General features: G+C 40.2%; 1 protein-coding gene across 1 annotated transcript in view; it reads left to right on the top strand.

The window, feature by feature from the left end:
* The window catches only part of SDHC (succinate dehydrogenase complex subunit C), a 111,937-nt gene that overhangs the window by 19,452 nt on the left and 80,084 nt on the right, over window positions 1-12,401 (top strand). Inside the window, exon 2 of the mRNA XM_085638654.1 lies at window positions 10,177-10,233. Within this exon, the coding sequence (XP_085494780.1) occupies window positions 10,177-10,233 (57 nt within the window). The remainder of the gene's footprint in view (window positions 1-10,176; window positions 10,234-12,401) is intronic.

Raw genomic sequence — 12,401 nt, 5'->3', positions numbered from 1 at the left:
ATCCCAGAAGTCTTAAAAAACAACATAGAACTCGACATGACTCAACATAGTGTTAATACATAAACCAATACCTATCCACAATCAATAATCAATAAGCTATTTACAAGCAATAATCACTAAACCAAAACAATTAAAACCATCATCCTGCTACCAAGAAAAACTGCTGCAGCGTGGAATTTCCTATCCTCCCTTCGTCACAGACCAGTTATCACACCAACGCTTTCACTCAATACATTCATTGGTGGGGCCCATAACACCAACACTCTCACACACTCATTTGGTCTGCTCTTACAGGAGAGATAGGAGTTCCAAACGCTGACGTGAAAAGAATATCTTATAATCTAAAGGAATTTTATTTACATAAACATACACTAAATATCCTTAATCCAGCACATCTTGATCCTGAATATCAAGATATTCTTTCCACTTAGTCGATGGATCAATTTAGTTGAATTTGGAAAGTGATTCTAATCCTTTTAATTTATATTCAGATGATAATAAATCACCCAACACATTTGCTTGTTAATCAATAATATTGTTTATCTAATGAATGCAGGTTTTAGTAAAAACTTTAATCAAACCAGAGAACATCATATTTACCTAATCTGGCTATTAGTCGTCCTCTTAAGTCAATCAATTCGTCATGCAGCATGCTACAGTCCCAAAGATTTGGTCTGGACCATAAACGTGTCCACATCAATCAATGCTCATCAATTTTTAGAGTCATCAGTTCATCAGGAAAAATGGGCAGTAATGTAGTCTGTCAAAGATTCAGGGAAACAGCTGTCCTACAGTGTCACCGTCCTCTCCGTCCGCATAACGCCAGGAAAAAGAAAAAAGGTCTGCAACTCACTTCTGCCACTCACTTCTGCCATCTTTTTATAATAAATGTAATGAAAGTCAGTTTTGGGCACTTCTGATTGGATGGTTAAAATCATCCGTTTTGGTCTCTCAAAGTCTATTATGTCACTCCGTAAAACATGATCCATCCGTTTGTCAAAAGTTGTCCATTGTTAAAGCTCTTGACAAAAGTCCAGTCGTGACCTTGTCTGGGTACAGGCTGTGTGGGTCATCTTGAGGCTATTCGTTCAGGAGCCTGGGACATGCGCACTTGGTCTGAAACCTCGTGGAATGGTAGCTGTTTTGTTGTGTACGTTGGTCGGCCATTTTATCGTAGGCCAAATTGGTCAACGTAAGTGAAACAAACACAAAAAGTAATTCAAACATGGAAATAACGAATACAATGTTTAACCCTTACTAATTCCCCTATGTGTGTGTAATTATCTAGCATTTTGGCGACATTTAAAGCATTTATATTCACCCACATCACAAAAGCAACATATATCATGCAATCTTCTATTTTCCTAGTGTTAATATGCATACTTATGTTAATCACAAATTATTTAGCCATGCAAAATGCAAATCCCACATGTATTTCATACATTAGTAATGTTGATTAGATAGCAAACAAATACATTAATACTTATTAAAATTAATAGATTATTCTAATTAGTGTAAACATGCAGAATGGGGGGGTGGTATACAAAGTTTTGTTTTACCCGCTCCATCAATATCACTAGGAGAGTGTACGGCAGCGTTTGATCTACAGGATACATATCTCAAAATTGATATTCATTCGGACTGTCAGCAGTTCTTGAGATTTTGCGTTCAGGGTTTCAATTGGCAGTTCTAGTTTTTCCTTTTGGGTAACTTACAATTCAAGAATATTCCCCAAGGGCTTGGCTCCTCTAGTAGCTCTCCTTCACAGTCAGGGGTGTGGAATTTGATAAAATATCAACTTGTCCATGGGGCACGTTGATTAAAAAATCTATTTGTCCTGTAACAAAATCCACTTGTCCCTTTTGTGCCATGTAATGCGGCAACAAATTATGGCAGGAATCTCATTATATACAAGCTCTGAAACGGCCTCTGATTAGGCCAGGGCCCCTTCCATATTAGGGTTTGAATACTAGCAATTCCCTTATGTTGCCACGTTTCTGCAGATCTACGTACTGGTGATGAACATAATGATTTGTTCCTGGGTTTAGGGACATCTTTTAACTATATTGGCTTCCCACATTCAAGGAATACTCAATGTGAGAATGGATCAGTTAAGTATTGTATTTCCTACCTCTTGGGATTATAATATGTTCCTTTCATTTTTTTTAGTAAACTTCCAGACATTTCAGAACCTCTTTTTAGATACTATGTTTTCTCTCTCGGACTCCAGGGTTGAGTGCTTGGGGTAATAGATGCACTGGCATCTCCTCAGCCTCCTTTTCCCCTGTATGCTTTTCCACGAATCCCTCTGATAGCTGGAGTATTTACTCATCTCCGGATAAATGACAGACCTGATCCTAGTTGTCCCATTTTGGCCCCGGGTGAGTTGATTTACCTTGTTGAGACAAATGGTTCAGCTACTAGAGTGGTTGCTACCTCTACATCTTTGTCCCCCTCAGAGTCCTCTGCTGTTCCAGGTGTCCTGTGGGCATCTCCATCTTGTTGTCTGCTTTGGGGCAGGTTAGTGGGGTCATCCATAGTTTGGTCCTTCCTCATCTCTTGCAGTCTCATTGCAAGAATCTCCACTTTGTTCCCCTCAACGATTGTGGCCACCCCTGGAAAGCTTTTTTTTCTGTCTTCGGAGAAATCTACAGATCCTGGTACTTGTGAGCCGAAGTGTGTTTTTCCATTCCTGCAGGATGGACCCTATTTGGGAATATCTGCTTCCATTCTTAAAAATTTGAGCAGCAATTACTGCTTTTTGTAGAGGAAGTGGAGCAATATTGTGCTGTTAGGGAATTGCATTCTGCTGCTTTTTCTCATTAGCATCCATCTCCCACACTTCAAATTCCTTCCACTGATTTATCCTTAGTACTCAGAGCTTTACAGCTAGCTCCTTTTGGGCTTCTGGAGTAAATATCTTTGAAGTTTCCATCATTCAAACATTTTTCCTAGAAGTGATTACTAATCCCTACAGTTTAGGTGAATTAGGATTTTTGTCTATTAGACCTTCTTAGCTAAGTATTTTTCCAGACATTACGAATTTTAATTTGGGCTTTCAATAAGAAATGACTTCTTTCAATACAGAACAAGAGATTGTGCTTACATCTGTATTCCCTAACCTATTCTCTGGGGAGGAAGAACCATGGTATCCTTTGGATGTCACAGTGAAGATTTTCCTTTCTTATAAAGACGCCTATAGGGTTTGTAACAGTTTCTTTGTTAAATTTTGTTTCTTTAAGCAAGGATGCAAGCTATCTTCCTCTGTCATAAGAATTGAGACTGTTCGCTCATTGGCTATGAACCAAGGGTTTATCTTTTATGTACTTGAATCAAGGTTATTCTACTCGAGGTATGGCAGCCGTTTGGACTGTGGCATAAGGTGCTTTTCCATCCAATGAAAACGAAAGATCACTCTTGTGATTCACGCTCGTATTATCACACCTGTTTAATCATCTGCTTCGGGAAAACCTCACATTCATTTGCCATTCACTCACCTGTCTAAACATTAAACCCGGTTTAATGTAAAAATGTCTCTTATTTCGTTTAATGAATACTCAAAACCTAAAAATATACCGTATTCAGTATTATCTTTATATAATTCAATATTGTATCATTAAGGAAAGTTTATAAAAACATTAATAATGTGTGCAACATTACATCACAAAAATCTCACTAACACAGTAATCTGTTAATTTATTAAAAAAAAACAATTTCAATTGGTCTCAGCTGTCATAAAGCTAAAAGATACCATAATATACAAAGACAAACTGATTTCATCACAAGTTGTCACCATACGGTGCAGAGAAAAACAAATGACATCACAAGTTGTCAACGCTACGTTTTGGTGGTATACAGTTAGTTCACCCCACCTTTTCAGGACAAAGCATTAAAAAAAACAATATAATCGTTGTGGGATAAAATAGGCTTTTACTTTGCTGTCTCATGTAGTTTGATTCTCGCCAATTAATTCTTTTAGAAAAATGGTCTTTTTAATTAGTATTTTTTTTTTTGGAGTAATCATCCGAATGATCTGGACGGAGAGTCACATCCTGTTCTTTTCCTGCCCACTTTTCATCGGACCAATTTTCTCAAATGTCTCTGATTAAATTTATGAGAGGCAAGTTCCATCTGTGTTGCCCTTGGTGCTCCTAGCCTCACTCCAAATTTCCGCTTCGTAATAAACTACGGAGTACTTTATTTGCTTCCGCCCTCGTATTCCTATGTATATAGTGCTCCTGTCTCCTCGATCGGGTCTTCTAACCCTGTCCCTTTTGTTAGTAGGTTATCTCTCCCATACTTGTGGCTTTTCCATCCAGGACATTTGCAGTGCTGTTTCCTGGGCAGTCCCTTCAACCTTTGTACATCATTACAATGTGTATCATTACTGTCCAATGAATCCAAACTTTTTGGAGTTAAAGTTCTGAAGGCTGCTCTGTAATTTTATCTCCTTGTAATGCCATGTTTTCCTTTTTGAATTACATTTGACGTCCTGCTATTAATATTAATATAAAAGTCTTATTTCAGGTCTTGATGTGTTGTTTATGTATATTCAAGTAAGGACAGAGACAAGGTAGGGTTGATGAGTTAATGTTCAGTTACTAGTAATCATTATTACTCCTATTAACCCTTCCTCATCTCCATACCAACAAATCACGCTCCAGCCTGTTATACATCTATTCTTTTGGCTTTATAATTACAGGAAGTTATTAGTTTCCGCCCCTTATAACTCCAGGATTTCCCACCTCATTTAAGTGAATACTGATAAACAGAGTAATGAAGATTACCTGTAAGTAAACAGCACATCTGCTAAAGTAATCCTAGAGGAATGGCAGCCACGGTACATGAGGGAATCTGCTCTTGAAATTTATTGTAATTTGAGAAGTAAAAGGTGACATAACAGAGGCACTAATGAATCATGTTAAATGCCTTTATATAGTATTAAAGTTTGTGCCTTGGTGTTCTAGCTAAAAAAAAATGTTGTCTAGATTTTATGATTTCTTATGCCACCAATTAATTACTACTTTACTTTTACAGACATAATTTTGCTTAACACGGTTACTCCAACATAATAATTCCCCCTTTTATTTTTTGAGTGTTAGAGATGAAGTAGGGAAGTGGCAACAGCATTTGCGATTTTCTTGCCCCTTCTCCAGCTCTCCTTGATTATTACTGTGCGTAAAGATTGGCTTCTCAGTTGAACTTAAATTAGCAGAGTATCACTGTTCCCTTATTTCATCATTCAACAGTATTACTTCTCTTGAACAAGCATCTAAGACCCAACTTAGATCACATGCACCATTTTACTCTACAAAGTTGACAATAAAGAAATCTTCCTGTTGGGAGCTGGAAAGATGATGGCGTCAGACAAAATAATCAAGAAGACGAAGACTCATACAAATCCCCACTTTCCAGATCATGGAAAAAATAAATTGGCTCGGAAAACCCATATTTTCAAACTAATTGATAAAGTGGGTAATTCAACCAAATAATTATTCAAAGCCCTCGATTAATTTTTTTAAGCCTCCGTCCTGCTCCCACGACATCCCGGCATCTCAAGAACTATGTAACTCCCTTGCGGACTTCTTTGAGAAAAAACTGAAATTAATAAATCTGAATTTCCCAGTATATTTCTATCTAGTCTGAAGATATATCAAACTACAATACAACCCGCCCACGCCCTTTTAAAAAAAAAGTTTCTGCAGTGTGGAAAATTGTGAACCTTTTACTATTGAGTAAATCGGGGGCACACTAGAGAAAGATAAAACAGGCTCTCTCCTTCAGACCCCTGGCCCTCCAAGAGTTATAACCTTTCTAACCTGATTGCACCCACTAATAGGTCACTGTTCAATCTGTCTGCAGACAGCGGGAAATCCCTCGAGCATGGGAAGCTTCACAGGTCTCCCCATTACAAAAGATAGCTAAAGTTGACCCAAAGGATTTATCCAACTATCGCCCCATTTCGATACATTCACTTCTGGACAAGATGCTGGAGAAGGCCTAATTAATCAACAACTCGCAGCTTATTTAGAGGAGCATAAGATCCTGGACCCTTCGCAATCAGGGTTCAGAGCTTACCACAGCACAGAGACCACCTTGGTTGAGGTCACCGACTCCATTAGACTTTCACTAGATGCTGGTACCCTGTCCATGCTGGTGCTGCTTTACCTGTCTGCAGGTTTTCACAAAGTGTTCCATACCAGGCTTATTCACATGCTTTATGGTATAGGCATCTTTGGGAATGCTCTACAATGGTTCAAGAACTTCATGGAAGATCAAACACAAACTAATTCTCTTAAGTGACGTGCTATGCTGATTGACAAGGGGGTTCCGCAGGGCTTCTGTTTCAGCCCTACTTTATTTAACCTCTAGGTGCCCCCCCCCCCCCCTGCCAATATTGGTAAAACATATATGGATTTGAAATATTATCATACGCCGATGACACCCAGCATGTCGCCTCATTTGGTAAAGATCTGGATGAAGTAAAAGCGTACTTTTCAAAATGCATGCGAGAGATTGCTGCCCGGATGAGGATGAACTGTTTACAATGAAAGTCACAAAACGGAGATTATGCTGTTCAGTAAGGCCCAACAACTATGATCTCCTGAATGGTGGCCCCTGATCTAGATCAAGCATTCATTCAAGCAAGCAGGCACCCTGGCACGAAAACCTTTCACAGCACAAGAGACTCAATTGATGGAACTTCAGCTGATAACGATCTAAATTAGTCATCCCAGGACTGGTGTCTTTTTCCAAAACGAAAACAAATGTTTTGAATTGCCAGCACAAGTAAAGCTGGGGAATGCTCAACCCCCTTCTCAGGACTCCAAGGCCCCCCTGGGGGTTGCGCCCCACAGATTAGAGGCCTTTGGCGTAGAGTGCAGTGGTTTAGTGGCAAGTAGTTTAGAGGGCAGTGGCAGAGATTTCAGTGTTGCAGAGTGGACTATCAGTGCAGTGGTGCATAGTAGAGTGGCACAGAGTGCGTTGGCGTGGAGAGCAGTGGCACAGATTACAATGGTGCAGAGGAGAATAGAGTGGCGTAGAGTGCAGTGACGTAGAGTACATTGGCGTAGAGTGAAGTGGTGCATAGTAGAGTGGCGTAGTGTGTGTTGGCATGGAGTGCAGTGGCATAGAGCCCAATGGTGCAGAGTGGAATAGACCTACTCAGAGTGCAGTGTTGTAGAGTATAGTGGCGTAGATTGCTGTGATGCATAGTAGAGTGGCGTAGATTGCTATGATGCATAGTAGAGTGGCGTAGAGTGCAGTGGCGTAGAGCGATGCAAAGTAGAGTTGCATATAGAGCAGTGACGTAGAGTGCAGTGGCATAAAGTGTAGAAGAGTTTAGTGACGTAGAGTGCAGTGGGGCAGAGTAGATTGGCATAGAGTGCAATGGAATAGAGTGTAGTGGCGCAAAGTAGATTGTTTCACAGTAGAGTGGCATAGAGTGCAGAGTATATTAGAAGGGCATATAGTGGATCGGCATAGAGTGGAGTGGTACAGAGTAGAGTGCATTGGCGCAGAGTGGAGTGCAGTGACGCAGCGTGGTGTAGAGTGGCATTGCATAGAGAGGAATATGCATGGTGTGGTATCGCACTGCCATTGCAGACAACACATCTTCAATTGAAATGATCATTACATGTGCACTGACATACAGTTTTACTACTAAAAGTGTATAGTACACATACAATAATGTTTGAAACTGTCATCATCTGGTGTATTGCTTTGTTATGATCATTAAAATATTTGTTTGCACCACACTTCAGAATTACCCAAAATGTGCTTCATTTGTGCTTTTCTAATTCTGATGTATTCTGAAATATCTCCTCCGTTCAGTTACAGACATTTAAACTTCGTTGTGTGCTGGAAAAAAACACAACATTGTACAGCCTTCCTCAAGCACTCCCCCAATAGCCAGCATGCTTGTCACATAAATCCTCTCACTTTGAAGTCAGAGAAAGAAAAGTAAACACTAAGCTCCCTGGAAGACCGAGCCTGCCATTTGACCTCTGTCTTTGAATGCACAGCAAATGTAACAAGATGTAAAGGCTTGTTTACTGAAATCCAGTATTGGTGGAAGAATACAGTAAATAGGGTTTGGGACGAACTCAAGCTGGACAGCCTTAAACAAATAGTGCAAGCAAATAGAAAGCAAACAAATGTGCGTTACAAACCACAAAGCCAATGGTAAGCAATGTGTGGAATGCATTCTCCGGGAAACTTTGAGTGTCCCCAAAACATCGTTGACAAGCCATACAGCTTCTTCTGTCTGGTAGGCTTTGACCAAGTGACAGGCCATACCATACCATACCACACCATACTCTACAGCGACGGGCCGTACCATATCCTGCTATCCAATTGACCCACCCTCAACTCACTTTACCTCTACCCACCCCTGAAGTTACTCTCCCCTCCTTTTAACTCTACCTACTCCTCAGCCCCCACCCCTGAGCCCTCAAGTCACGATCACCTCCCTTTACCTCTGAAACGTCTGGCTATTTCTTTTGTCAAATTGCTGCTTATTCGGAAACACATTTTTTTTTTTATTTCTCCGACTGGAAAGTGAGAGGACTTTGTAAAAGTCATCCAGCTGGCAATCTTGCTGGGGTACAGGAAGTGAAAGGAAAGGCTGACAGTGTTTTTTTTACAAAACAATTTAAGTACCTGTAAATGTACTGTACAAATTTCAAAATATCATCAATTAGGAAAATACAAATGAAGCAACATTTGTTTGCACTTCTGAAGTATGCTACAAACAAACATTTTGATAGCATCAAAACATATCAAGACACTTTATTTGGTGATGCGCAAATGATAAATATTGCCTGAAACCAGATTTCAGCCCGTTATTTTTTGATCACTATATCGATTTACCAGTAAAACTGCATGTCTATGCAAATTTAGTGCCATTTCAGCGGAAAATCCGCTGCCTGCAAATGACAGTGAGCTTCTTCACCAGTGCTCCTAAATGCATCATTGGCTATATACCACACCTTTACCACTCTCCTGCTGAATGTGCGTGGATCATTTACTAAAAAACATGTTCTTTGTGTGGCTTGGATTTTACACAAACCCTATGACTTCAGTGATGTTGATGGCAGCACCCCCACTCTGAAAATTATTCCGGTACCATTGCATGCATATCACTTGACATTCACGTGCACTATTAACTCTGCAGAAAAGTCATTTTGTTTTTTTTAGCACAAATGAACTACATTTCTATCTGCCCTTTTCATATCTTGGGCAGATCATTGTTATGCTGTTAAATGGAAAGCTGTGCATCGAGTTTCTCAACAATACAGGAATCAACTTAGCATTGTAATTACTTTTTGCTTCTATCCATTTTGAGTAATTAACAAAGTGCATGCGTAGTAAAAACAAGTATTGGCAAGGCCAATAGGTCTAGCGTTATTTGCCGTATTTTTTTATTTATTTTTTGCTTTGACGGTGCTTGTATTTTTATGGTTTTTGCAAAACGTTATTGTTGGGGAAGCTGCCAGGCCTCATCAATGTAAAAAACAAACTAACTAAAAACAAAGATGTTTATTTTTTCTGAAAAAACAATATTGCCATAGCAACCCATGGCATTTAAAGGAACTACTTAATGTGTGGATGGGCTCATTGTGAAAGGGCGGAATGACTTCATGAACAGTGAGTGGAGTTAGCCAGTGGCTGAAGTAGGCTGACGTATTGCACTATGTTGTATGCTTTAGTGGGCAGGCGAAAAATATTAATGAGACAACACCAAACCAATTGATGAAGGGATCTGGCTGAAAGCCCTTTTATTTAAGTATATTATACATCAAATTTAGTAAAATCAAAAGGTCTTGGCTAATACCAGGCCCAAAAAAGGCTCATTTTTCAAGTATGTAAAATGTACATGGTTTGACATTAAGCCTTGCTTTGAACTGTTAAACATTAAACGAGAAGTGCTCCTTGTATCCACTCTACCTAGACCTCCCTAGACATATTAAGTGTTTGATGAGAAGTCGATCTTCTGCCCCAGGGCATGCATTAGGAACCTGCTTGACTGTTGGGATAGTAATCTGGTTGTCAAACTGGGAGGACTGACTTTTGCAGCTAGTCTACAAATTGTGTCATCAGCTCATTTGTGAAGTCTTTTTTGTGTGCTTTCATTGCTATATGATATTCTTAATTTCTCTTGCTTTCCTTTTTCAGATACGCTGGACGGCAGGGCTTACGTTCCCAATTTTCCCCAGTTTTCTCACTCAGAAAGTAAGTTTTTGAGTTTAAATACTTTCCTTTACCTGTTGAAAATGCATGTAATTGTATTTACGCAGTACATACTTAACTAGGGGCCACTTTACATACCACTTGGGAAGTAGGAAGCCCAGGGATTAGGCCAAATCTAAATTTATGTGCTTCGAGGACGTTTGAGGAGTATTGGTCTGTGGGACAGAGGAGCTAGATGACCTTAAAGGGGTCATCCAGGTAGGTTTCAAATCCTTTCTAATATGCACTTGTGACGGGGTAAGACAGATGCAAGGGGCATTTTGTTCTGGATCTTTAGCACGTAGAGAGAAAAGCTGATTGGTGGTGTTATGGCAGCCCAGCACTGTGAGCCTAAGATTTTATTTTGAAAGATAACATTCATTGTTTGCCATCACTTCAGTGCCCAGATATTTTGGGGAATGTTGTACCTGCAGGTTAACTGCATGGGGATAAGATTACTTCATACTCTTGCTGATGCAGGTTTTTTGTTTGTTCTTCCCAGAATTTCATATTTTCTAGTTTTCTTTTTTCTGGTTTGCTTCCCTCAACAAAGTAAACCACCCAGCTATGCTATTGAAACTCTTCTACCCTCCCCCCCCCCCCCCCCTGCAAACATATCGGGCTTGGCAATCAGCATTAAAAAGGTCTCCAAAGTCTTCTCTCTCATCGCAAAACCGCATAAAGTTTTGATCTCACCACACTTCGAGCCATGTGTTTAATTTCTTGAACCCTTCTCGTTGTCCATCTTGCTCACCATTGACATGATCTCCTCTTGCGGTTTCTCAGACAGTCTGTATGCTGGCATGCCCAAGTTCATGACCCAACTCAAAACCTAAATTCCCTTAGACTTTGGATATCCTTTGGTTCTCTGCTTTTTCAACTCTCATTATTTCCCTCTCACCTGCTACTTTCTCCGAGTGTTCGGAACTAAGAATAGAGTTTTGTCCCTCAGGTTACATGTGGTACCCTTTATTGCATGTTCCAATGTAGGTAATCGTTTTTATGATGCTCAACATAGAAAAGCCCTCAAGGACGTCCTCTTCTAGGTTCCTAGTTTCCTGATGAACGCCCTAGTCGTGGGTAGGTTGGACTATTTTAACAGTCCGCTGGTGGCACTTTTCCTACCTTGCCTTTGCAACGCTGTAAGTATTCTTTGCTTGTGACAAGATCACAAACCTTGACATGCGTATTCTGTATGATGTCCCCATACACTGCCCTACCTCAAGTCCCTGTACCAATATATATCTATCAAGTGCAGTGTCCGGTGCAGATTACCCTAGTGATCAAAACTGTTCACTAGCCTGCGCCTATCTCACCTTTCACAACTGATCATAACCCACTCTTTAAACCAACCATAGCCTCCAAAGTATACAAATAACCCAGCATGATCCCTCCAGGTTCAGCTTCTTCTCGGAACACAATCCCAAACCAACCTGGAGCTTTGTCGCCAGTCATGATTTTCAGATGGACCCTCACAGTTTATATTCTTGTGCTCCAGTCCTGATTTGTGTTTCCAATTACTCTATATTGTGTCCATTCCCACTTTTTCAAACCACTCCTCCAATTTAACATTTCATCCTGAAACATACCCTTACAACCACAGCAATGTAGTGTCCACCTCTGTAACCTTCCCATCATACCAACCCCCTCGCTATGTACTATCCTGCTTCTCAAATGAACTGCCCTTTTTATTTGTTTATTTAACATTTTTGTGTAGCACAGTCTTACTTCCATTAACTTGCAGGTGGGACAGGCATCCAGCATATATATGCTTCTGTAAATAAGGGGGTATCGCTTTGTATGTGGGCCAATGCAGCCCTGCCAAGTATCGCTCATCAAGGGTTAGACTAACGTATTATGGGAATTTCCGTGCATTCCTGCAAGGTCCAAGAATGCTCACGGAAATCAGTTGATCGAGCTGACCACTTACTAACTTTTTGATTGCAGCCTCTTCTACTTTACATTTTTTCTTGGGTGAAGTGTAGTGATGGCCCAGCCTCCGAGTGTGGCTGAGGCCCCGATTGGATCTCTACTGTTTCTTATCTTCCTTGAAAGAACTTCGATTGATGCTGTCTGAGCCTATGCTACATGCTGGTGCAGCCACTTCAGGGCTTGAAAAATCATAACATTTTTACAGACCTTCAGGTCTAGTAACTTTAATATTCTACTCG

The sequence above is a fragment of the Triturus cristatus genome, chromosome 12 (genome assembly GCF_964204655.1).
Source record: "Triturus cristatus chromosome 12, aTriCri1.1, whole genome shotgun sequence".
Taxonomy (NCBI): Eukaryota; Metazoa; Chordata; class Amphibia; order Caudata; family Salamandridae; genus Triturus; species Triturus cristatus.
Note: the sequence above shows the minus strand (reverse complement) of the source record. Positions and strands in the feature narration are given on the sequence as shown.